Below are 27,050 nucleotides of genomic sequence, written 5' to 3' on the forward strand. Positions count from 1 at the left end.
CGGGTTGTGGTAGTAATTTCTTAACTGTGAATTGTTGTTTTGATGAATAGCTCTGAAGCTCGTCTCTTTTGCTGAGGGTCAGAAAATCCCAAAGGCCTCCTTGGTGCTGGTGATGCCCCTTCTGCAGATCCTGTCTTCTACTGCCTTGGAAGACTGTATGTCCACGGACGAAGAAGGTCCCTCTAGGCAGCAGTTGGCTGTAAACCTTTTGGAAATAGTACAGCAGGAATCCTGCAGAGACGACCGCCAGAAGGTAATGAGTTCAGCCTTGTTTCTCTTAAGTAAGGTGGCAGTGTGGGACTTAGGTTTGCGCAGGTAATCTCACATCCCGATGAAGTATCTGTTTGGGTGTGACCACCTTGAACGTTACCATTCTGTCAGGCAGTGGTGTAGCTATTAGTATATTCCTCTGGACTGTGAATGGGGAGGGTAAAATCAATTTTGGAAGTGCCGTATAATTTTTTTTTTCCTCTTTGAATTTCCCGTACATTAGTAGTTCAAGGTCCTGAGAAATCCTGCAGAAAAGGAACTAGTTCAGTTTAACCTAGTGCTTCTCCAACACATTTGAGCAAGGAATCCTCCTTTCTTGTCGTACTGTTTAATAAGGACAGCGTGTTGCTGCATCTGGGACAATCCAAGGCTGGGAATCTCAAACGCCTGGAAGTTCTGGCATCTGCAAGAGCTAGGAGTTCATTTTTTAAAATGTGGCACCTTCTGCCATTTTCCTTGGCTTAACGGCTCCGGATGTCTCCTGTGTGTGCCCCCACGCTGCGGCCTTCAGTCGGAAGACTGCGGGTCTGTCCCACTCCATCCGTATTCCTGCCTGCTAGGCATACCTCATTCTGCTTTGTCAATCTCACCGTCTCTGTTACGATAACGTAAACGTATTGTCAACATCTGGTTAGTGGCTGGCTTCTGGGCCTGCATTTGTTAGACCTTTTCTCTTTTGGTATTTGAGTTTTGCCTTCAGTAAAATGTGGGATTATTTCCCAACTACCGATTTTCTGGGGATTGAATGAGGATTAAAGAAGTAAAACAGGTGAAACAACTTCTGTCTCCGTGGAGAGTGACATTATATAAATGCAGGCGACCGCCACAGTTGTTTCATTCTCGAAAGCAGGGAAACCTAGAATCACGTATTGTTAAATGTTCTAGCAGCAAAAATCCGGGCACTGTGATTCCTTGCTTGAGGGCACAGCAAAAACTAGCCCATAGGCAAATTGGCTGCATACTGCAGCATCCGAATTCCTAATTGTTTGTCTAGAACTTTAAAACTTGACATAGGTAATTCACTTGCAATGAGAGAAGGAAGTTCTTGGGCGCCTGGTGGCTCAGTCAGTTAAGTGTCCGACTTCAGCTCAGGTCACGATCGCGACGTTTGTGAGTTCAAGCCCCGCATGGGGCTCACTGCTGTCAGTGGACAGCCCACTTTGAATCCTCTGTCCCCCTGCCCCTTTGCCCCTTGCCACTAGTGTTTTCTCTCTCTCTCTCTCTTAAAAATAAATAAACATTAAAAAATATTTAAAAAAAATAAAAGAGGGAAGGAAGTTCTCGTGCCCACTCTAACACAAGCGCGGCCTGGGTTTTCTTTCTTCTTCTTCTTCTTTTTAATTACTTTTTAAAAATGTTTTTATTGTGTTGTTGCTGATAGTTAAATCGTATATGTAATTTTTAAAATATTTATTTTTGAGAGAGATGAGAGAGAGAGAGACAGACGGAGAGTGAGTAGGGGAGGGGCAGAGAGAGCCGGAGACACAGAATCTGAAGCAGGTTCTGAGCTGTCAGCACAGAGCCCAACACGGGGCTCGAACTCACGAGCGGTGAGATTATGACCTGAGCGGAAGTCAGATGCTTAATCTACTGAGCCACCCAGGTGCCCCGCCCGGGTTTTCTCATAGCCTTTTACTTTCCCGCCTGATTGGCTGGTACAGAACAATGATTGTATTCTGGGTGGGGGCAGGGCAGGCTATACTTATGTCTAAGAGTTCTGTTCTTTTAACTCACAAGTGATATGTTTTGAGAATCACTCTGACCGGAATACACGGGTGCTCAGTTGACTATTCGCCTAGGTGTGTGGGAATCGTATTCATTAACACTAACAGCTGGACTCTGTCTCCAGCAGCTGGTGAAGAGGGAGGAGGAAGGAAGACCATTAGGGCTATAAACATTCTCCTGATGATAATGTGCTGCTTTGTGGACGCTCGGCGTAGTTACGATCACCATTTTTTAAAAATGTAAGCCACGGTTTACTGTTGGCTTTTCTTCTGCACCTGTCCAGGCCTTTATATTCCAAGCATACCTATAAATTTAACAGGATGCAAAGTCTCTGAGTCGCTCCCTGAATCTTTGCTTTTGCACACAATGCCCTTTTGTCTCCTTTGCCTGACCTACTCATTCTTCAAGACTCGGCCAAACGTTCTCAGCCTCCTGGAGTCCGAATTCATTACCCTCTCCTCTGCGTCCCCAGCACTTACAACATTACTCACTTGTGCTGTGTCTTAACTTAGGGGGCTACGTATTTGTATCTCCAGCTATGCCGTGAGCTCATCGAGGGAAAGAATCGTGACCCTTTTCACACTTCACCTTTATTTTCTAAGCACATTAAAATTGAAATTGCAACAGTTGTTGAACTTTTTGTATTTTTCCACACCAGTGTTTTTTTTGCTTTATCTTTTTCAGCTGATCGTAGAAAGAGCATTCAAAAATACTTTAGCCAGCTGTTAATTGAGTACTCTATTTTCCACATACTTAAATAAGCTAGGATGTTGCCGATATATCTTGGTATCCTCAATACCTAACACCTTGTTTACCACATGATAGACATTCAGTAAATTTCTATTCAGTGAGGAATGTGTGCTTCTGATAAGGATACAGAAGATCTTTTTTTTTTTTTTTTCAACGTTTATTTATTTTTGGGACAGAGAGAGACAGAGCATGAATGGGGGAGGGGCAGAGAGAGAGGGAGACCCAGAATTGGAAGCAGGCTCCAGGCTCTGAGCCATCAGCCCAGAGCCCGACGCGGGGCTCGAACTCACAGACCGCGAGATCGTGACCTGGCTGAAGTGGGACGCTTAACCGACTGCGCCACCCAGGCGCCCCCAGAAGATCTTTTTATTATCTTTACATATTACAGAAAGACCTGGGGCTCCTGGCTGGCTTAGCCAGTTGAGCATCTGACTCTTGATTTTGGCTCAGGTCACAATCCCAGGCTCGTGGGGTTGAACCCCACATTGGACTCTGCTGAGCATGGAGCCTACTTAAGAGTCTGTCTCCCACTTCCTCTGCCCCACCTCCAATTGCACCTGTGTGCACGCACACACTCTTTCTCTCTCTCTCTCTCACAAAAAGACCTTTGTACAAAACCACAGATGTTGTTTTTTTATTATTTTTAGATGGGTGTCTCTGACTTAGCACGTTTGCTTTAGAACTAGAGCAGTTCTTGAAAAAAAAAATTTTTTTTACATTTAATTATTTTTGAGAGAAAGAGACAGAGCACAAGTGGGGGAGGGGCAGAGAGAGAAGGAGACACAGAATCCGAAGCAGGCTCCAGGCTCCGAGCTGTCAGCACAGAGCTCGACGCGGGGCTCGAACTCACCAGCCGTGAGATCATGACCTGAGCCGAAGTCGGACGCTTAACCGACTGAGCCACTCAGGCGCCCTTAGAGCAGTTCTTCAAAAGCCCAATTCTTCTGATGAATGCAAACAAGGGTAAATATCTTGTACCATGTGATTCTGTATTAACCTATCCATTTCTGAAGGGTTGATAACCGTGAAATTGAGCACATTTTAACTTCTAATTTTTGAGAATTTAAAAAATGTAAGATACCAGAACAGCCACTCATCTTATTTTTAAAGATTCACATAATCTAGTAAGCTTGTACTATTATTTAGTGGTGTGTGGAAAACAGGATCCTGTTTTCTGGGTTAAAAAAAAAAAAAACAGACACTAGTTATAAATTCTAATGTGTTTAAAATCATTTTTTTAGTTGCTTTAATGTTTGTTTATTTTTGAGAGAGATGGAGGGCGAGCAGGGGAGAGGGCAGAGAGAGAGGAAGACACAGAATCTGAAGCAGGCTCTAGGCTCTGAGCTGTCAGCACAGAGACTGATGTGGGGCTCAAACCCATGAACTGTGAGATCATGACCTGAGCCAAAGTTGGATGCTTAACCGACTGAGCCACCCAGGTGCCCCTTAAAATCTTTAAGTTTATTTATTTATTTTGAGAGAGAGAGAGAGAGAGAGAGAGAGAGAGCAAGTGGGACAGAGACAGAAAGAGGGAGAGAGAGAATCCCAAGCAGGCTCTATATCATCAGTGCAGAGCCCTATGCAGGGCTTGAACCCATGAACCATGAGATCATGACCTGAGCTGAAGTCAGACACTTAACTGACTGAGCCACCCAGGCTCCTCTGACATGCTTAAAAATCTTAACTGCCCTGGCCTGCAGAGGATGTGGGGGGAGAAAAGAAAGCACCAGTGTATGAGCCTGGGGCTAGGTAGGAGAGAGAAACCATGCTGGTAATTTGAACAAAGAAAAACTTACTACAAAGAATTATTAATGAGTAAAAGAGGCTGTAAGGAATATTGCATTAATAAATGTAAGGAGCAGCTACTCCTACTCCAGGACTGGAGAGAGTAAACAAGGAAGGAACTGAGAGCATCTCCCCACTCAAGACTGAGATCAGACCTTGTTGGAAAGAATGTGGCTATGGCCTCCTGGATGGTGCAGTTTGGCTTGGGCGCCTCATGCCAGAGCTGGTCTCTAGGAAGCCACCCCCTGGGGTGTGAGGGCGGTGACGTTGGTCCACAGGAAGACACCTGCGGGGGTCACATACATGGTAGGAGAAATCCCAGAATAAGACTCCACTGCCTGAATATACACCACGTTTTGTTTTTCCATTCATCTGTTGATGAACATTTGGGTTTTAATTCCTTGGCTATTATGGATGGTGTTGTTATGAACATTCCTATACAAGTTTTTACGTGGCCTTGTTTTCATTTCTTGTGGGTTAGATACCTAGGAGCAGGATTGTGAGATCATACGATGACTCTCTTGATTGCTGGAGATGCTGCCAGACTGTGTTCCAAAGGGACATTCCCACCACGTGTGTACAAAGACTCCAGTCTGTACACATCCTTGCCAACACTTGCCATTGTCTGTATTTTTGCTTCTGGTGGGTGTTGAAGTGCTTTTTCATTGTGGTTTTGGTTTGTGTTTGCTTGATGTCTAGAAAGTATTCTAGGAACGTCCAGTAAGGAAACGGAGACTAGAGAGGTTAACTAAGTTGCCCAAATTACACAGGTCGTGAAGGATAGAGTTGAGATTCAGATTTCTTTTTAAAAATTTTTAAAATTTTTATTTATTTTTTTTAGAGAAAGAGCATGAGCGAGGGAGGGGCAGGGAGAGGGAGACAGAGTCTGAAGCAGGCTCCAGGCTCCCGGCTGTCAGCACAGAGCCTGATGCGGGGCTCGAACTCACGAACCGTGAGATCATGACCTGAGCTGAAATCAGACGCTCAACCGACTGAGCCACCCAGGCGCCCTGAGATCCAGATTTTTAACTATTTAACTGTAGAGCCTACATCCTTTTGCCTCTGCTTTGATTTTTTGTTGTTGGCATGGTAATTTATCATCTTTTGTGCTGAACTTGGGAGTAAATAGAACAGAGTTTGAGATTTATAGGCAAGCACTAAGTCCTAGTACATGAAAATAAACTGGTTGGGGCGCCTGGGTGGCGCAGTCGGTTAAGCGTCCGACTTCAGCCAGGTCACGATCTCGCGGTCCGGGAGTTCGAGCCCCGCGTCAGGCTCTGGGCTGATGGCTCAGAGCCTGGAGCCTGTTTCCGATTCTGTGTCTCCCTCTCTCTCTGCCCCTCCCCCGTTCATGCTCTGTCTCTCTCTGTCCCAAAAATAAATAAACGTTGAAAAAAAAAAAAAAATTGAAAAAAAAAAAAAAAAAAAAAGAAAATAAACTGGTTTCTTAAAAGCTTTCGTTGGCACTGAAAAGGAATTAGTAAGTCGTTAATCTTGTACATCTCACATTGCCTCTGAATAACATGGATACTGAGGTTGGTGTGGATTTTCCTTTGGTGATAAGTAGCCCTCCCAAAGCTCTCCACTCTTGACTGGATTCTTCATAGAGATCTAGAGCAGAAAGAGCCTCTTGAAGCCATGTCTAGTCCGGTCGTCTGCTTCTGGTCTGGTGAGCGATGAAATCCTCTCTCCAAAAAACCTGTCCTTCTTTTAAGGGACTCCCGATTGGAGTTTCTGTGTTCCCTCTCCTGATAAAATCCTGGCTCCACTTGGGTTAAGCCTATTTTAGAGACTATTGCAGATGAGGGCTATTCTTCAAAAATAATGAAGATCTATATTCACTGAATTCACAATTTCTTTTGCAGACCCCTTTAGACAAAGAAGTACTATCAGATGTCTGTCTTATTGTTAATACTTAACAGACTTGAACGTTTTTATTACAAGCTTTTTAGAATGAAGGTTCTCAACTAATATCTGTGAAAGATGCTTTGCAACCATTTAATATTCATTTAGATGTTGTTTTCTTATGGGTTCTTGATTTTTTACTGAGATGTCATTCACCGAACATAAACCTCTTTTATTTTTAAACACCTGCTTTCTCCTCTAAAACAAAGTGCCGGCCAGCACTTTCACAGACCCTTCTCCGGGCTGTGGGGCCACGATTTGGTGGCTGGTACTTTCGAGAAAACCCTGAGTTGCATCCTTGCTCTGGGCCTGTGCCAGGGGCAGCTGTCACTCACTGGGACACAGAGACTGTTCTGTGATGTCTCATTCAACATTGTGCTTTTCGCCTGCTGTTCTAACCTTTAGGCAAACAAACAGACAAAACACAGAGCCTAAACATCAACCTAATACTTCGAGTAAAGCAGGATCGCTTTTCTGTTTCCATATGTTTACTCTTACATGTCTGTGTAACGTTGCCGCTTGCGACTCAATTTATGGTTCGTGGTGATTTCCAATTATTTTCTTTTATACTCCTCTCTACCGGCTTTATTTTTCTCTCCTAAAGATGACAGTGATAATATTTCCCTGTATTTGCAACTTGAGATACTGTGCTAGGTGCTTTACTGTGTCATCATCTACCTCAGTGATCTTGGCAGGAAGGTAGTCATTACTTCCATTTTACAAATGAGCCAAGTAAGGCTCAGAGATTGTGGAAGAGACAGTAGCTGGCATGGCTGTGCTAAAGTCCTGGCTTTTAAATCTCCGGTCCAATGCTGTTTGTCATTTATCGAAAGAATTGGACTCTAGGGGCGCCTGAGTGGCTCAGTCGGTTGAGCATCGGACTTCGGCTCAGGTCACGATCTCGCGGTTGGTGGGTTTGAGCCCCGCCTCGCGCTCTGTGCTGACGGCTCGGAGCCAGGGGCCTGCTTTGGATTCTGTGTCTCCCTCTCTCTCTCTGCCCCTCCCCCGCTCATGCTCTGTCTGTCTCTCTGTCTCTGAAATATAAAACAAAATGTAAAAAAAAAAAAAAAAAATTCAAAGAAAAAAATCTGATTCTAATCTTTTATGAATTTCATCTTTGGTTAGGGGAAGTATTTTGAGAGAGAGCTATAGTAAATGTAAATATTTAATTTTACAAATATAATTTTTAAAAATTGTAGCACATTAAAGTGGTTCCAAAATTACAAAATCGTATACAGTGAAAAGCTTCCTTCTTACCCTTGATTCTGGTTGTTTAGTTCCCAGCCTCTCATAATGATTAGTGGGTATTAATTTCTTTTGTATTGGCCTCCTACTTTTCTTTGCATACACAAGCAAATACAGATATATAGTCCCCCCACCCCCCGTTAAAAAAAAATAATTGATAGCATTCCAGGCACATTATCTGCATCTTATATTTTCATATCAGATCTTTTCGTATCCATAAAGATAGCTTCTTGATTTGTTTTTACAGTGGGGTTTACTTTCAAATGTTGTCTCTGCTCTAAAGCATATACCTGAGATAATTCAACACTTACGTCCTCACAAAAACTTTTACAGGACTGTTCATAGCAACATTCCTCATAAGAGCCAAAAAGTGATAACCACCCCATGTCCATTGATTGATGAGTGGATAAAAACATGGTACGTCCACACAATGGAATATTATTTGCCCATGAAAAGAAATGAGGTATTGACACGAGTTACAGCCTGGAGGAACCTGGAAAACATACTAAGTGAAAGGAGCCAGCCACCAGAAAACACATATTATGTGGTTCCTATTGTATGAAATAGCCAGAATAGAAACAAAATAAATTAATTAGTGGATTGCCAGGGGCTGCGAGGGTGGTGTTGGGGGAATGAGGAGTGACTGTTAATGGGTGTGGGGTTTCCTTTTGGGTGAGGACAGTTAGTTGTGGTGATTGTTCCACTACTCCATGAATTATGAAAATTCACTGAATTTAAAATTTTTTTTTTAACGTTTATTTATTTTTGAGACCGAGAGAGACAGAGGATGAATGGGGGAGGGGCAGAGAGAGAGGGAGACACAGAATCGGAAGCAGGCTCCAGGCTGTGAGCCATCAGCCCAGAGCCCGACACGGGCCTCGAACTCACAGACGGTGAGATCGTGACCTAAGCTGAAGTCAGATGCTCAACTGACTGAGCCACCCAGGCGCCCCAAAAATTCACTGAATTTTAAACTTGATTTTTTTTTTTAAATGTATTTACATTTATTTTTGAAGGAGAGCGAGAGAGACAGAGCATGAGCAGGGGAGGAGCAGAGAGACAGGGAGACACAGATTCGAAGCAGGCTCTAGGCTCTATGCTGTCAGCACAGAGTCCGATGCGGGGCTCGAACTCATGAACCGCGAGATCATGACCTGAGCCGAAGTCGGACGCTCAACCGACTGAGCCACCCGGGCGCCCCTAAACTTTTATGTTTTGAGAGAGAGAGAGAGAGAGCGTGAGTGGGGGAGGGGCAGAGGGAGAGGGAGAGAGAGAATCTTAAGCAGGTTCCATGCCCAGTACAAAGCCCAATGTGGAACTTGATCTCATGACCGTGAGATCATGACCTAAGCTGAAGTCAAGAGTTGGACACTTAACCGACTGAGCCACCCAGGCGTCCCAATAAAGCCATTATTTAAAAAATTTCAGAGGTGCCTGAATGGCACCTTCAGTCAGGTCACCTTCTGACGTTCTTCAGTCAGAAGAACATGTGACTCAATTTCCGGGTCATGAGTTCACTTTAAAGGAAAAAGAAAAAACAAAAAAGGAAAGAGGAAAAAAAAAACTTCTATAAAGCTTAATTTTTACTTCCCATCCTTTTAGTTGTTACCATATAAATCAGCTTCTAATAACTGGACAGTTAGATTCTAGATCCTTCGAATTTGTTTCATCACATTCTAAGTGAATTGAATTATTTCATTAGCAGGCAATCTGTAATGCTTCTTTAATGTCTGTGGCTTCTCCTTAGCCATTTTGTGCATTGCTCACGCCGGCCGAGTTCTGTCTATTCTCTGTCCCTGACTGCTCTACTTCCTTTCTGTGAGGAGCCGTTTCTCAGGTTGACTTCAGCATACCATCTTCTTTGGGTATCATTTCACTCTAGAGCTGTCATTTCTTATTGTAGGAGCTATTCACAGTTATTCGTATTCTCCGGTTCCAGCTGAGCTAACTCTGTTCCTATCAACGTACTGTTTTGTTACCAAAATGAACTGTCCTCAGTCTAAGTCTGCCACCTGCCCAGGGTTGCCTCTTACCGAAGCTGGAGCTGGGCAGGTACAGTGACTTTTTTTTTCCCCTTTGAATCTTCCCTCTGACTGGCAAATACTTTTTTAGTGCTAGTGAGTTCTCTTCAAATTCTGTTGCCTCTGGATCTTGTGTATGGATCCTTTTTTTTTTTTTTTTCTCCTGCCTTAGCTGGGAATGAACGGTAAACAGGAGGAAAAGTTGAAAGAATCTGTCCTAGAGTTCCATCTAACAACTGTTCTTTTTGCGTAATCCTCTTAGCTTAGTTATATGCTGAGAAGTTTTTGGCAGGAATCGAAAATTTCGTATTTTGTTGGAAGGATTGATTTCTTACGATGAAGTATAAAAATAAGTGAATATATTTCTTTTTTTTTTTTATTTAAAAAAAAAAATTTTTTTTTTCAACGTTTATTTATTTTTGGGACAGAGAGAGACAGAGCATGAACGGGGGAGGGGCAGAGAGAGAGGGAGACACAGAATCGGAAACAGGCTCCAGGCTCTGAGCCATCAGCCCAGAGCCCGACGCGGGGCTCGAACTCACGGACCGCGAGATCGTGACCTGGCTGAAGTCGGACGCCTAACCGACTGCGCCACCCAGGCGCCCCTAAGTGAATATGTTTCTGACAAGCACACTTACCTCACTTACTCATGCCTTTTTTTTGTTTGTGTTTTTGTTTTTGTTTTTCAGCTCTCCTACAAGCTTGCGTTCCCCATAACCGGCATGTATGGATCAATATTTACAGCCTGGAGGATCCTCGAAGTGATGAGAGAAAAGTCTGCTGCAAGTGACTGGTTGTTTTCCATAGAGTCCTTGCTCCCTATAACCACAGTAATCCCTGCCCATGTTTTTCTTTTGTTGGCTCACCTCCTTGTTGAAGATCAAGGACAAAATCTTCGCCAAATACTGAAGGTCACTACAGAATTGGCCCAAGCAGATTCCTCTCAGGTAAAGTAAGAAAAGAATGGGACAGTAATGGGAGTAAAGCTTAACTGTTGGAATTGTTGATTTTTCTTAGTTCGTGGATGATTCTTATCAAAGTTTTAAATTATGGGTTGATGCCTTTGTTTAGGATGGTGGGCTATCTTTATCTTCTCAATTTGTTCATTTTTGTCCTGAGTTGATATATGCTTAACGATGCACGCGTTTCCTTCATGAAAACACACTTGACACTGAAATCTACACGTGATGCTATTGTGGTATTATTGTTTTTTTGGTAGATTGGCTAATCTGCAGCACTTTTGTTAACTCTTGCGGCCTGTTCCCAGATGAATATCCCTTAGTTCTAATATTGATCTTTTAAAGTGGATGCAGATTAATCAATTTAGGACAAAGGTACCTATGCAGTAGGCATTGATCTCTTTTTGACTTCTGGCAATTTGATTCTGTCTTGATTCAGTCCCTTAATAAGCTAAAAAATAGTCCTTGCTCTCTATGATAATGATCAACATGGTGGGATCCTTCCTATCTGCACAGATCTTGGAGTGTAACCAGCAGCATTGTCTAGTCTTAGACATTAATAAGACTCCCCCCGCCCCCTGCCCACCTTTTGTAACTAACCTTATCCTTGGTAAAGTAATCTAACTTTTTCCCATTGGATAGACTCTCAAGAATTAATTTCCTTTGAAGGGAAAGGCTTCCTAACCATATAGGCATGGTATTTTTATTATTCTGTTTATTAGTATCTGTGCTGATGCTTCTTTTTAAACATGGTGAAGAAAAAGTTCATCTCTTCATGGAAAATGTGTGTTCCTACAGGAAAAAATTCAGTTGATAGAGACAGGATAAAAGTGATTAAGATACGAAGTGAATGTATTTGGATTCTTTTTATTCCCAGCTTGTTATGCTCATTCTTTTTAGTCAAGTGAGGAACCATTGATCTATCTATAAAAAGTTTTCCTTCGGACTAGACCTCTTGTGGTCTGATGTTTCCAAGTGGATTTGTGATGGTCTCAAAGTACGTTTGTGTCCTGGTGTGTGCATAATGTGAGTCATTTCAATTTGCTTCCTACTTTATTTCTCCCTTTACATGCTGTAGCGATTGTGCTTCTAATAGATGTTTTGTTTCAATGCTGACACCTTATAAGATAATATCTTTGTAATAGTTAATGCACAGATAATGCCTGGAGACTATCTAAAGAAGTCCTGTGGTAGGTTACCTGACCTGTGTATGCCACTGATGTAAAACATATATTACATCAAATTCTGTGTTGATTATCAGGAAATGCTTGGGTCTTTGAAATTCTAGGGTGATATTTTTGGTTATAAGTAATGGCGATACGTCTGTCTTAAATAGTTTTTATTAGCTCCAGAATTTAGAAAAAGCATGACCTAGACAGTATACCCATGGTAGAGTTTCTTTGTTTGCTCTGTGAATTGGCTGGAAGCCTGAAGCCTTATAACCTTATATTCATAGCCCAAAAGGAAGAGAGAGACGAAGAGGTGTTTGGTTTGACCTCATTGGGTCGTGTGCCCATACTGAATCAACCATTGTGGCAGGATAATGGGGCACTTTAATTGGCCATCCTAAGTAGAATGGAAGTGGGTGAAGGGTCGATCCTGAATGCCACCGTGATCATGTGGATTGAGGGTGGGATGATCCCCCAAAAGAAAAACCGTTTCCTGGCAATAAAAGTGGGGATATGCTAAATAGGCCAAAAATGTAGCGGTGAACGTCTCAGCCGGTGTTGTGGGAGCTCTGAACTGGTGTGAGGGCGTTTCAGGTATGTCAAAGTCCTCACCCCTCTGAGCTCTCGGGCGGCCGTGTCGTAGCCTAAGCTCAGGGTGCTGGCTTGGCTGGTAGCCTCTGACCCCCTGGGGTTTCAGGTATTTACCCCACACTCCTTATAAGCCTGATTTTTCATGTGTGCCACGAAGTAGAAAAGGTGGGGAAGTACTAACGTGACCATCAGGTTTGTTTATCTTTTTCAATAAACGTTTAAGAAGCAGTGGTCTAAATCGAAGTTGGTATGTTCCACTTCTGTTGACGATCTCTTGGGTAGTTTGGAAAGAAGTGAGAAACGACGAGTGTAATTGTGCCGTTACGATGAACAGTAGGGTGCAATGCTTAAATAGTTCCTCATCTTCATGCCTAAGCAAAGGCAGTGTCTTTAAGAAGAACTTAGAAGTGCAATTTTTGTGAAAAGGAGCATCCTTGAACTAGGAGATAGTGTTGTGTTTCCTCACTTCTCCTTTTGAAGTGACCATTTCATATCCTTTCATGGGACTCGGGTTACGGGTAAAGTAGCCAAGAAGGGAGGACCGAATATTTGGAAAGAGCAAGTTTTCTAATTGTGAGCAGGTATTTGGAATAGACTCAGTCGAAACGAGTTATGATTGTAATCTGTTATTGGTGGGTTGTTTCTCTTTCGTTCACTGAGTTGACAAGTCTGCCTGAAGCTTATGAATTTTTATGTGGTGTTTATCTGTTCTCACCGTAGAGGAAGAAGCTATATTATGTTTAAGCAGTCATTGGCTCAAATTCATGGGGCAGTTTATACTACAGAAAAGTCTGAGACTACTACTAAGGGGAAGCTAAGTAAATAGGTAGGTAAGAGCAGGAATTTCGAGGCTGTCTTTCACCTCTGTTTTGGTGGTCACTTAACCCCTGTGGTAGAATTCGTTGAGGTGCAGTATGCTTGCTGAAGATCGACTTTGTGTGACATCTTAATTGATTGAAAGAATCCTACTGTAAGCTCTTGTGAGAGGAAGCATTTGAAAAGCTTGACAGTGACGAAGTATGTTTTGGTATGCTTGTTATTATCATTATAAAGTATCAACTGAAGTTATTTTTAGTGCCCGTGAACGGTAGTACAAGTCAGTATCAACTAGTAATGTGATGTGAGTGTTCATAATGCTAAGAAAACGGGCTTTTGCTTTTGCATGCATCAGACATATATTTAAAAAAAAAATTTTTTTTTTTAACGTTTATTTATTTTTGAGACAGAGAGAGACAGAGCATGAATGGGGGAGGGTCAGAGAGAGAGGGAGACACAGAATCTGAAACGGGCTCCAGGCTCTGAGCAGTCAGCACAGAGCCCGACGCGGGGCTCGAACTCACGGACCGCGAGATCATGACCTGAGCCGAAGTCGTTCGCTTAACCGACTGAGCCACCCAGGCGCCCCCATCAGACATTTATTAAGCAGACACTGCATGCCTTATGCCTCATGTAAGTACTTATCTTGGTTTGTGAGTAATATTCATTTAGTTAACACATGACGATGATGATGATTTTAATTTAAATTCAAGTTGGTCGACATACAGTGTGGTCTTGGCTTCAGGAGTAGAACCCAGTGATTCTTCTCTTACATATGACACCCAGCGCTCATCCCAAAAAGTGCCCTCCTTAACGCTGATCACCCATTTACCCCATCCCCACACAGAAAATGGGCTTTTTGAAAAAAGTGATGATATTACTTCTTACTAATCATGCGTTTTGATGCCTCTTCCTCCTCAGTGAGTTTTCATCCTTGTCTCTCACCTGGTTCCCCTGGGGCATGCATTTTCCATTGGGATTTATAGCTTTAGAGCCGTGGAAGACTAGTGGAGTTAAGTGGTCTGAAGGGAAGTTGGCTGTCAGTACTATTTTAGAGTTAAATAGACGCAGATGACAATGTTAAAATAGTTACCCAAAGACACAATAATAAATCGACACTTGAAAAAAATAGGCAACTCTTCCCCCTCCCCCACCCCCACATCTAGAAGTGCTGTCAGTAGTTACTAATCCTAACAGTTTTCTTACCCAGAGAAATATCTCTTACTCGTGAGATTTAATGTGCAGAAGACACAAGCTCAGGTCAGGCAGCACTGGGTAAAAGCTAAGTGTCTTTTACCTTCTCGGAGGGAATGTTCTGGGGAGATATCCAAGAATGAGCATCCTGTGTAAATTCCCGTGGAAGTCTTGAAGGTTTTAAATGCGTCAATTTAGTTTAGAGAGAGGTTTTTGTATCGTGGCCTGTGCTTATAATAAATGAGAGTGCCGTCTATGTCTTAAATTAGTGTTTTTTCTGGAAATAGAAGTTGATAGATTTGTGTGCTTTTTGGTTATGTTTATATAATAGCTCCTGCTTGTCTGATACTGAGTAATGTTATTTTCATACGTTTTGATAGAAGTCATTCAGGCTGCCTTGAGGGATGCCTGAATGACAATTAAAGCACATGGCTTCATGGCTCATGTACAGTAATGTCCAGTTGGCCTTATTCTTTCCTCTTCACCGAGCTATTTACTGCCCCTATGGTTTGTTCAGGACCTGGTTTCATCTGGTGTGAAATCATTGGTAGTGAATGTTAAAAATGGACTTTACCGAGTTAATTAAGGGATGATGTAGACTGTAGGCCTAAATGAGGACATTTTCTGAGCTTTACAGCTTTTATTTTTATTTATTTTTATTTATTTTTTAGAGAGACAATGAGAGTGTGAGCAGGGGGAGAGGGACACAGAGAGAAAGAGAATCTTTTTTTTTTTTCTTTGTATAATAAATTTTATTTATTTTTACTTATTTATTTTTTAATTTTATTTTTTTAAATTTACATCCAAATTAGTTACCTTCTAGTGCAACAATGATTTCAGGAGTAGATTCCTTAATGCCCCTTATCCACAGAGTCCACCCCCCCCCCCACAACCCGTCCAGTAACCCTCTGTTTGTCCTCTGTATTTGAGTCTCTTCTGCTCTGTCCCCCTCCTTGTTTTTATATTATTTTTGTTTCCCTTTCCTTATGTTCATCTGTTTTGTCTCTTAAAGTCCTCATATGAGTGAAGTCATATGATATTTGTCTGGGAGAAAGAGAATCTTAAGCAGGCTCCATGCTAAGTCGTGGGGCTTGATCCCATGAGTATTGACCTGAGCCAAAGTCAATAGTCAGATACTCAATTGACTGAGCCACCCAGCTGCCCCTGATCATTACAGCTTTTAAAAAGGGCAATATCAAATCTTATTTTGAACCCTTAGCCAATGATTGGCCAGCCTGTGTATAACGTGACTATGGACAGTTTGGAAATGTCTCAGACTGATAGAACTTCCTTAAGAAGAGGTTAATAAGTCAACAAGGTAGCTTCAGGTAAATGCCATATGTTTACCTGGGACTCCCCCAACCAACCCCCTAAGATGTTTTTCTGACCCCTTTGTCCCCTGAGAAGAAAAGGCTGCTATTCAATTCTTAAAATCTTTCCTATTAGCTTAGCTATATTATATTAACTATATTATTAGCTACTTATTATAATATTTGCTATATTTTCTTGTACTATATATTTAACATACTAGATTATGTAACTATATTAATATATATTAAATATAGAAGATGTAATTATTATATTACATATTAATTATAGCTTCTCTATAGTTGATGGAATGGAGATTCTCCATCTGATGTTGATAGAGGTGTTAGAGGAAGCTATTTTCCCACATAGCAGTATGATTCTACAAAAGTCTTAATGGAATTATTAGGTCCTTCACAGTAGATCTTCTAAATATATGGAGGGAGGACACCTGACAAAAGATGATAGTCTCTTTTGGAAATCAAGGCTACTGTTAGTGGTTGAATTTAATTTAAATTAATTTAATTTAATTTAACTTAATTTAATTTAATATAACTTAATTTTAGAGAGGACACAAGTGAGTGAGGGCAGAGAGGGAGAGAGAAAGAGAGAAGCAGGGCTCACCCAAAGTGGGACTAGAGCTCACCTGATGTGGGACTCGAACTCACCAACTGTGAGATCATGACCTGAGCTGAAGTCGACTGAGCCACCCAGGTGCTACTTAGTAGTTTGAAAACTTGAGAAAATGTGTTTTCTTCCTATGTTTCCTTTTTTTTTTTTTTTTTTTTTTTAAATGCTTGTTTATTTTTGAGAGAGAGAGCGTGAGCGAGGGAGGGACAGAGAGGGAGACACAGAATCTGAAGCAGGCTCTGAGCTATCAGCACAGACCCTGACGTGAGGCTCAAACTCACGAACTGTGAGATCATGACCTGAGCCAAAGTCAGCCGCTTAGCCAGGCGCCCCTCTTCCTGTGTTTCTGTGTATGTGAAGGGTTTATGGCAAGATGACATAGGAATCTGAATTGAACATGAGCCACAAAGATTAATAGTTTTTAGATGGTGTAGAATGAACCATGGCCAAGATGGTTTAGAATGCAATCTTCTAGCTTAGTGTCTCAACTTCAATGGAATAACTCTAAATACTACGTGTAAAGTATATCAACTTCTTTCTGACTGATAGCATATGCCAAAAAAAGGAAATGTTTATGAACCTTGGCTTGAGAAAACTCCACATCCCTTCCTTAAAACCTACCTTCATCGAGGAGCTCAACAGATTACGTTTTGTGAAACTCCCTGCCTCTCCCGAGCCCTTGTGCTTGCTTTGCTTTTCTCTTGTTTTGAAGTGGAGATAGCTAGAGCTGGGCATTTATTTATTTATTTTATTTTATTTTATTTTATTTTCACATTTTGGTTGTTAAGCCTAGTTAAAGGTCTTGTTTAATGGGAACAGTTGCACTCTTTGATAATTTAATCTTATCCTTTGTAATGTGTTCAGGGCTTAATTTTTTCCATGTGTATAAGTGTACACACTTTTGAGCCATTTGAAATCACTTACGTGGCCAGGTTCATGGCCCATGACTTGCTGGTCTTTTAAAAGTCCCACATTATCAAACAGTAAAAAAGCTGACTTTCAGGGCAGAATCCTGTGATAGTTCTACTCTGGGTCATAAGCCATATTTTAACATGGAAAATGAATAGGAAATGTGTGAAATTTAATGGTCTGTAAGTTACTGCTGTGAGAAAAGGAGAAAATATATTCCATAAAAGAACTTGCACAAAGAGTCTTTGGACACTTTGCACTCTGTTCTATTGTCACTGAGTTCTATGAATTGCTACCCCCTGAAGTCAGTCTGCTTTCTGTGTTCTTCACATCAGCAAAAAGAAGCTGGAATGTACAATACTTTTAATAAAGAGCTTTACAGATAAGAAGTGTGGTACTACTATTCCCTTGTAGCCATAGCATCGATTACGCCCAGAGCAAAATTGGGCTGAGCCTGTCAACATGAAACAATTAGACAAAGAGAAACACAGACCGAAATCCAAGGTCAGGTATCTATTCCATGCTGTGCTAATATGCTTATTTTTTCTTTGTAAACCCCACTTCGATATCTGTGGAATAAACATGTTTTTAACTGGCATTTGAGCCCTTTGAAATCTTTCTGGTTTTTGTTTTTTTTCCCCACCAAGCCTAGAATTTTTACTCAGCAAGGAGTTCTATATCAATTTCTTGCTTTGCCTAAGTGTTCATATTGGGCAGAATTTCTTTTGAGGAGTCTATAGATTGTAAACCGCTTAAGATTCTCACTGAAGGGATTGTTTGGGATTTTCTGTTCAGTTTCAAGGCGATAGTCACCAGTTCTAATATAGTGAAGCAAAGACACTTGTCATATGTGAGCTCTGAGGCTCAGCGAGGAGGGAGGTTGGAGTCTGATGAGGGTGGGGCCCTGTACTGCATTTGGCCTAGTGGAATCTTTCTGCTCCCAGTTAAATACTGGATGAGAATAGTTCTTTCTCCCTGCGAAACCCCCCCTAAGGAAACTACCTGCTTGAGATGGCCTAAGTGTCGGTGAAGGACTCAGAGGAGGATCGGATTTTGTGGCACCTTTGAATTTCAAAACAGGCACGAGGAACTCTCCTCAAGGGGAAAACTCACCGAAGCCCACTATTGCCAGAATAAAAAATTCTCATTTTAATGAATGGATTGGGAAGGGAGAAGGTGGGATTGGCCTCCCACCTACTTGTTTCGTGGCCACTCTTTAAAATTTTTTTTTTAACGTTTATTTATTTTTGAGACAGAGAGAGACAGAGCATGAACAGGGGAGGGGCAGAGAGAGAGGGAGACACAGAATCGGAAACAGGCTCCAGGCTCTGAGCTGTCAGCCCAGAGCCCGACGCGGGGCTCGAACTCACGGACCGTGAGATCATGACCTGAGCCGAAGTCGGACGCTTAACCGACCAAGCCACCCAGGCGCCCCTCCTGGCCACTCTTAAAGTGAAGTTTCCAGTTGACATCCTCTACCATTCATTCTCCACCCCCTGCCCCTGCTTTATTTATTTACTTACTTGCTTACTTATTTTGAGAGAGAAAGAGAGAGAGAGAGAGAGAGAGAGCAAGCACACAAGCAGGGGAGGGGCAGAGAGATGGAGAGAATGAGAGAATCCCAAGCAGACTCCGCGCTGTCAGCACAGAGCCCGATGCAGGGGCTTGAACTCACGCGCTGTGAGATCACAAGCTGAAACCACGAGTTGGCTGCTTAACTGACCGAGCCACCCAGACACCCCCTACCATTCATTCTTTAGCTCTTCCGGAGTCAACCCTTCAAATAAGAGGAGAGTCTTATTTAAGGAAACGTTGCTTTACATCTATGGCAGCAACCCATGCAAGTTCCCTACAAGCAACTTAGCATTGATTCATATATATATATATATATATATATATATATGAATATATATATATGAATATATATATATATGAATATATATATATGAATATATATATATATGAATATATATATATGAATATATATATGAATATATATATGAATATATATATGAATATATATATGAATATATATATGAATATATATATGAATATATATATATGAATATATAAATGGAAAATAAAGGCTCATCAGACTTTGAGAAAATTTAATAGCATAACTGACCAAAGAATCTGTTTCCAGAAGAAAGAGAACTCAGGGAGCAGAAGATCATGCAAAAATAATCGAAGTCTTATGAGGTACTGTAAAGCTATTCTTTACAAAAATACTGCTGTGACAAAGAAGAAATTCAATGACAAGAGATTTTTAGAAATTAAAAATGTGATTGCCACAGTACATAAATGGAGACAGGATTAGTGATTTACAGAATATTCAAGTAAACATTTCAGAATATAGAGCCCAAAATAGAAAAGAAAAAAAGTTAAGACATTGAGGGTCCATTTTGGGAGCTCTAACATCTTCCTATTGAAATTCTTGTTGGAGGGAACAGAAAATGCAGGGGAGAAACTTAAAATGTGACAAAACACTATTTCCTGAGCTTAAAAAAAAAAAACAAAAAACACAAGGATATAGATGGTTAGGACCTTCTGAAAGCCCAACAGCATATGTAAGAATAGATCAATACCTAAATTTGTCCCCAGAATTTAAAGGATAAAGAGAAAGTCATAAGAGATTTTTAGAGCAGAATGGGGGGAAAGAAAAACCTTGTAAGACTGATCTTCGATTTCTTACCGGCAGCACACTGGGTGTTGGAATACCCAACAAACTGGGAATATCACCTTCCAGTTTCTTGGGGAAAGTCACTCTGCACCTGGATTATTTGTCCTCCTTCATCTACCTTTTTTTTTTCCCCCAAGTTTATTTATTTTGAGAGAGACAGAGACAGTGTTGAGTAGGGGAGGGGCAGAGAAAGAGAGAGAATCCCAAGCAGGCTCCACACCATGAGTGCACAGCCCAATGCGGGGCTCAAACTCACGAAGCTGCAAGATCATGACCTGAGCTGAAACCAAGAGTCCGGTGCTTAACCGACTGAGTCACCCAGGCTCCCCCCCCTGCCCCATTCTACCTTTTATTACTGATGGTAATAAAGACTTTTTTCAGATGTGTAAGAATTCAAGAACATTTCTTGCTTACTGATTTTATTAGGGGGTGGGGAGAAAACCCCTCAAGGACATGCTCCAGCAAAACTGAATATGAATCCGGGAAAGCACAGAGAAGAAATGTTGAATGGTGATCAAAATATCCAGTAAGCCTTATGGCTAATTTAGAATAATTATGTAGAGTATGAAAAAATAACTACCTGGAACTAAAGTCCGAGCTTTAAAACGTGGTAAGGGCTGAAAGTGGGAATGTGATAGTGTGAAAAGTTGAGAATGTGCTAAGGGTGGTTTTTGGGGGGAACCGAATAGTTCTTGATGTTAGTAGAAAAATAATTTGAAATACGTACTTAAGCTCTTATTGGTAACAATTAGTGATTTATAATTTCTAAGTCACACAACAGAATTCCAAATACACCAGTTATCATTGAGTCAATTAAATTACCTTATCAAAAGAAAGATTCATAGACTCTAAGAGACAAACCTTGAAACAGTGACACAAGTTGAAAATAGATGGTAAAAGGGCACCTGAGTAGCTCAACTGGTTAAGTGTCCAACTCGTGATCTCACAGTCATGAGTTCAAGTCCCACGTTGGATTTCACACTGGGTGTGGAGCTTACTTAAAAAATTTTTTTTTTTAAAGAGGAAAAGGTGAAAATTAAAAGCCGGGTAGATCATTAAGAAGCTAGAAAATTATTGGGACGCCTGGGTGGCGCAGTCGGTTAAGCGTCCGACTTCAGCCAGGTCACGATCTCGCGGTCCGTGAGTTCGAGCCCCGCGTCGGGCTCTGGGCTGATGGCTCAGAGCCTGGAGCCTGTTTCCGATTCTGTGTCTCCCTCTCTCTCTGCCCCTCCCCCGTTCATGCTCTGTCTCTCTCTGTCCCCAAAATAAATAAACGTTGAAAAAAAAAAATTTTAAAAAGAAGCTAGAAAATTATCATCCAAGTAGATAATACAGAATCCAAGGTAAAAATTCTCACACAGGACAGAGGGTATTTTATACTGACCTAGGTAGAATTCCAAGTCAGTTTTGTTTTTTTTTTTTTTTTAATTTTTTTTTTTCAACGTTTATTTATTTTTGGGACAGAGAGAGACAGAGCATGAACGGGGGAGGGGCAGAGAGAGAGGGAGACACAGAATCGGAAACAGGCTCCAGGCTCTGAGCCATCAGCCCAGAGCCCGACGCGGGGCTCGAACTCACGGACTGCGAGATCGTGACCTGACTGAAGTCGGACGCCTAACCGACTGCGCCACCCAGGCGCCCCCTCAAGTCAGTTTTTATTTAGAAGCTGTTTCATCTAAGTTAAGAATCAGAGAAATATGTCTGATGTTAGTTTTACTATTTTTCTGGAGATTCTGCTCATTGTTCATTCAAGAAAAAGAAAGAAAACTTACGTATGTACTATAAAGGAAGAAGCCAATGCTCCTTAGAAAATGCAAGAGATTATACTTAAAGCTGCTGCTTTTAGAGGATAGAGTGGGAGAGAGCCAAAGCATAAGAGACTCTTAAAAACTGAGAACAAACTGAGGGTTGATGGGGGGTGGGAGGGAAGGGGGGGTGGGTGATGGGTATTGAGGAGGGCACCTTTTGGGATGAGCACTGGGCGTTGTTTGGAAACCAATTTGACAATAAATTTCATACATTGAAAAAAAGTGAAAGCTTTGAAGGACAAAAAAAACTGCTTTTAGAATGGATAGGAGAGTTTAAGACAGTGGATAGATACAACAGCAATGAACAAAACCAGTTGATTTTCTTTTTAAAAACCCAATAAATTAAAAAAAAAATGGCAGTATATGGGAAAGATAAAGTTTATAAGCAACGTAGCAACTATAACTCGCAATACTAGAAATGTACAGAAACCGTGTTTTGGCAAGTTTTATAATTATAGCAGACAGTGGCTTCTGGTATGATGCTTTAGATGTGGAATTCACATTATAAATATTTATCCTTGATTGAAGTGTAATGACCTTATGATTGCAAGACCTTTAGTTTTGTTTTTTCCGTTAATTACCTTTAATTGGTGTATGGGTTCCGATTCATTACCATAGATCCACTGCAGAAAGGTATTCAATTAATCAATTTCCTGTCTAGTGCCCAAGGTCCAAAAGTGAAGTGCTTGTCCCATTTGCCAACTTGATTGAAGTCTGAGTTCTGCTGAATAAATCAGTCCTAGACCTTTTGATAACCTGGCTGATACTATGGAATGAATTCTTCTATTCTTAATATTGCAGTGCTAAATAAATAGTTTTAAATATAGTCTACTCATTAGAAGGTATACTATCTTCTCAAAGTAATAGCTAATGAAAATAGCTAACATTTACGTATACTTATTATATGGCAGTCATTATTTTAATCACTTTATTTGCCTATATTAAATAACTTACCAACAGCTCTGTGAATTTGCCGCCACCACTGTTTAGGAACTGAGGCACAGAGTTTGATTAATTTACCCCAAATCACACAGCTAGTAATTGGCGAAGTCAGGATTTGAACCCAGTACATATAGTTCCAGAGTCTGTGCTGTTACCTGGTGTTTTATACTGTCTCTGTACAACTTTTACTCAAACTACTAAAATTTTTTTTGAAAGAGTTAAACAAGGTTGGGGCGCCTGAGTGGCTCAGTTGGTTAAGTGTCTGACTCTTGGTTTCAGCTCAGGTCATGATCTCATGGTTTGTGAGTTCGAGCCCTGCGTCGGGCTCTCTGCTGACAGCATGGAGCCTGCTTGACATTGTCTCTCTCCCTCTCTCTCTGCCCCTCCCCCACTCACTCTCTTGATCTCTCTCTCTCTCTCTCTCTCTCTCTCAAAAATAAATAAATAATGTTAAGAAAAAAAGTAAACAAGGTTTATTAACTTTGCATTTTTTGTTTAATGTTTTTAATGTTTGCTTATATCTGAAGGAGAGAGATACAGAGCATGAGTGGGGAGGGGCAGAGAGAGAGGGAGACACAGAATCCAAAGCAGGCTCTGTCAGCACAGAGCCTAACGTAGGGCTCGAACTCACAAACCATGAGATCATGACCTGAGCTGAAGTTGGACCCCCAACCAACTGAGCCACCCAGGTGCCCCTAACTTTACATTTTTAAGATTGGCCTATTCAGCTGTAGAGAGGATTAAATGCTATGATAAGAACCTCAACCTTTGTTTGAAATCTTGCCAGATCTTCAGTCTAGTGTGATTATTTTTGTCTCTATTCTAGCTTCCATTGACCCTTCTGTAAATAGGTAAATCGCATTTAGCCGGATATTTATACCTAAATGGAACACCTATGCACAGTCCTAACTCCTGAAAGCTCCTATCAGAGGAGAGCGTGAGAATATTCAAGTGAATCAGCAAATCAGCAAGCATGGTTGCAATTGGGTTTAGTGCTTTTATGTACTTTTGATCATAACTGGGAGATTCTGAAATCTAATCAAAGTCAGGAATATTAGTGAACAAAATTAGGTTGTTCTTTTATTTTGAAAAATGTTTATGAATTTGAAGAAAATTATACATTGGTTAGGTTTGAAACATTTAAATTATTTGATAAGATATATATATGTGTATGTATATATAGACACATATACATACATATATATATGTGTGTGTATACACACACACATATATATATTTTGTTTGTTTGTTTGTTTTTTGTTATGTAGGCTCCATACCCAGTGTGGAGCCCAATGTGGGGCTCGTACTCATGACCCTGAGATCAAGACCTGAGCTGAGATCAGAGTTGAACATTTAATCAACTGAGCCACGAGGTGCCCCAGTAAGATGCATCGTTAATTCAGGATCTTGAAAGATGACAGAATCAGTTATTCAGTAAATACTCTTGGAAGACTTCTTTGGGACACACATTTTATTTTATTATTATTTTTTTAAATATAATTTATTGTCAAACTGGTTTCCAAACAACGCCCAGTGCTCATCTAAACAGGTGCCCTCCTCAATGCCCATCACCCACTTTTCCCTCTCCCCCACCCCCATCAACCCTCAGTTTGTTCTCCGTATGTAAGAGTCTTATGGTTTGCCTCCTTCCCTCTCTGTAACTTTTTTTTTTTTTAATCCCCCCTCCCCCTCCCCCATGGTCTTTGTTAAGTTTCTGAGGATCCACGTAAGAGTGAAAACAAACGGTATCTGTCTTTCTCTGTATGACTTATTTCACTTAGCATAACACTCTCCAGCCCATCCATGTTGCTACAAATGGCCAGATTTCATTCTTTCTCATTGCCAAGTAGTATTCCATTGTATGTATAAACCACATCTTCTTTATCTATTTGTCAGTTGATGGACACCTAGGCTCTTTCCGTAATTTGGTTATTGCTGAAAGTGCTGCTATAAACAGTGGGGTACAAGCACCCCTATGCATCAGCACTCATGTATCCCTTGGGTAAATCCCTAGCAGGGCTATTGCTGGGTCATAGGGTATATATCTATTTTTAATATTTTGAGGAACCTCCACACTGTTTTCCAGAGCAGCTGCACCAGTTTGCATTCCCACCAACAGTGCAAGAGGGTTCCCGTTTCTCCACATCCTCTCCAGCATCTATAGTCTTCTGATTTGTTCATTTTAGCCACTCTGACCAGCGTGACGTGATATCTGAGTGTGGTTTTGATTTGTATTTCCCTGATGAGGAGTGATGTTGAGCATCTTTTCATGTGTCTGTTAGCTGTCTGGATGTCTTCTTTAGAAAAGTATCTATTCATGTCTTCTACCCATTTTTTCACTGGATTATTTGTTTTTCGGGTAAGGAGTTTGGTGAGTTCTTTATAGATTTTTGGATTCTAGCCCTTTATCCAATATGTCATTTGCAAATATCTTTTCCCATTCCATCGGTTGCCTTTTAGTTTTGTTGCTTGTTTCCTCTGCAGTGCAGCAGCTTTTTATGTTGATGAGGTCCCAATAGTTCATTTTTTGCTTTTAATTCCCTTGCCTTTGGAGATGTGTCGAGTAAGAAATTGCTGCGGCTGAGGTCAGAGAGGTTTTTTTCCTGCTTTCTCCTCTAGGGTTTTGATGGTTTCCTGTCTCATATTCAGGTGGGACACACATTGTAGTTGGAACTTGGGCTACAAAGACCATTATTGAGAGAGAGAGAGACACTGCATACGGAAGGTAGCAACATATAATCAATACCCTCTGTGGGTATAATGGTATAATGTGGGGAAGCACAGGGTGTTGTAGGAGCCCTGAAAGGGGCAGCTAAGTCATAATAGGAAGATTGCCTGAAGTAGGTGATTCATAAGCTAAGTCTTGCAGGACAAATATAAGTTAAGAAAAGAATATCTTTGAAATGACCTAGAAGAAGCATATGTTGCCTGTTTTTATTACATACAAAGCACTACTTTCTTTTATTAATGTTTATTTTTATTTTTGAGAGAGAGAGAGACAGACAGACAGATAGAATACTAGTGGGGAGGGGCAGAGAAAGAGGGAGACAGAATCCCAAGCAGGCTCCAGGCTCTGAGCTGTCAGTACAGAGCCCAATGCTGGGCTCAAACCACGAACCGTGAGATCATGACCTGAGCGGAAGTCGGACGCTTAACCAACTGAACCACCCAGGCACCCCCATAAAGCACTACTTTTTATATATGACATTTATATCATCCTCCTTGAGTATCTTTGTTGGTCAAACAGTGAAATAAATTTCTGGAGGTGTTGGAGTAGTTTTTATTTTGTGAACCATAGATTCCCTAGCAGTAATATATCTTATATTTCAGGGGTGCCTGTGTGGCTCAGTTGGTTAAGCGTCCAACCTCAGCTCAGGTCATGATATCACAGTTCATGGGTTCGAGTTCTGCATCAGGCTCTGTGCCGACAGCTCATAGCCTGGAGCCTGCTTTGGATTCTATGTTTCCCTCTATATCTGCCCCTCCCACTCTTGTGCACCTGCTCTCTCTTTCTCTCTCAAATATAAAATAAAAGCATCAAAAAATATGTATCTTGTATTTCAGAAGTGATTTTTTGTTTTTGGGGAGTGAAAGAAAGTCACTGACACTTAGTTACAATTGTACCTACTGTCTGATAGCTGTAATTGAATGGATGGGCCAGGATTTGGTGGATTTGGTTGGAAAGGTTTATTCTAGAATTCTTTTTTTTTTTTTTTTAACGTTTTATTTATTTTTGAGACAGGGAGAGACAGAGCATGAACAGGGGAGGGTCAGAGAGAGGGAGACACAGAATCTGAAACAGGCTCCAGACTCTGAGCTGTCAGCACAGAGCCTGACGCGGGGCTCGAACTCACGGACCGCGACATCATGACCTGAGCCGAAGTCGGCTGCTTAACTGACTGAGCCACCCAGGCGCCCCTATTCTAGAATTCTTAAAGTAGGGCAGGTGTGTTACTTCCCTTACCAGGCTTGAGCCTTATTCTGTCCCTTTGTCTTTACAGCACATTGTAGTTCTTCTTTTTTTTTTTTTTTTTTTCATTTTTAATGCTTATTTTTGAGAGAGAGAGGGAGAGAGAGGGAGGGAGGGAGTGGAGGAGAGGCAGAGAGAAAGGGAGACACAGAATCCGAATCAGGCTTCAGGCTCTGAGCTGTCAGCACAGAGCCCACTGCAGGGCTCAAACCCACGAACCGAACCGCGAGATCATGACCTGAGCCAAAGTCGGATGGTTAACCAACTGAGCCACCCAGGCACCCCTGGCACACTGGACTTCTACCCCACCAGTAACAGTTTTGAGCTTTTCATGATAGATAGCATAACAGACTCCTTGGCAAGTTGTCAGGACAGT

At 41.4% G+C, this 27,050-nt stretch overlaps 1 protein-coding gene across 5 annotated transcripts in view; it reads left to right on the forward strand.

Annotated features, from left to right (window-relative positions):
- The window catches only part of FOCAD (focadhesin), a 322,833-nt gene that overhangs the window by 96,509 nt on the left and 199,274 nt on the right, over positions 1 to 27,050 (forward strand). For all 5 annotated transcript variants that reach the window (XM_045468724.1, XM_045468726.1, XM_045468725.1 and 2 more), the window contains 2 exons: positions 51 to 253; positions 10,391 to 10,648. In XM_045468724.1, the coding sequence (XP_045324680.1) occupies positions 51 to 253; positions 10,391 to 10,648 (461 nt within the window). The remainder of the gene's footprint in view (positions 1 to 50; positions 254 to 10,390; positions 10,649 to 27,050) is intronic.

The sequence above is a fragment of the Leopardus geoffroyi genome, chromosome D4 (genome assembly GCF_018350155.1).
Source record: "Leopardus geoffroyi isolate Oge1 chromosome D4, O.geoffroyi_Oge1_pat1.0, whole genome shotgun sequence".
Taxonomy (NCBI): domain Eukaryota; kingdom Metazoa; phylum Chordata; class Mammalia; order Carnivora; family Felidae; genus Leopardus; species Leopardus geoffroyi.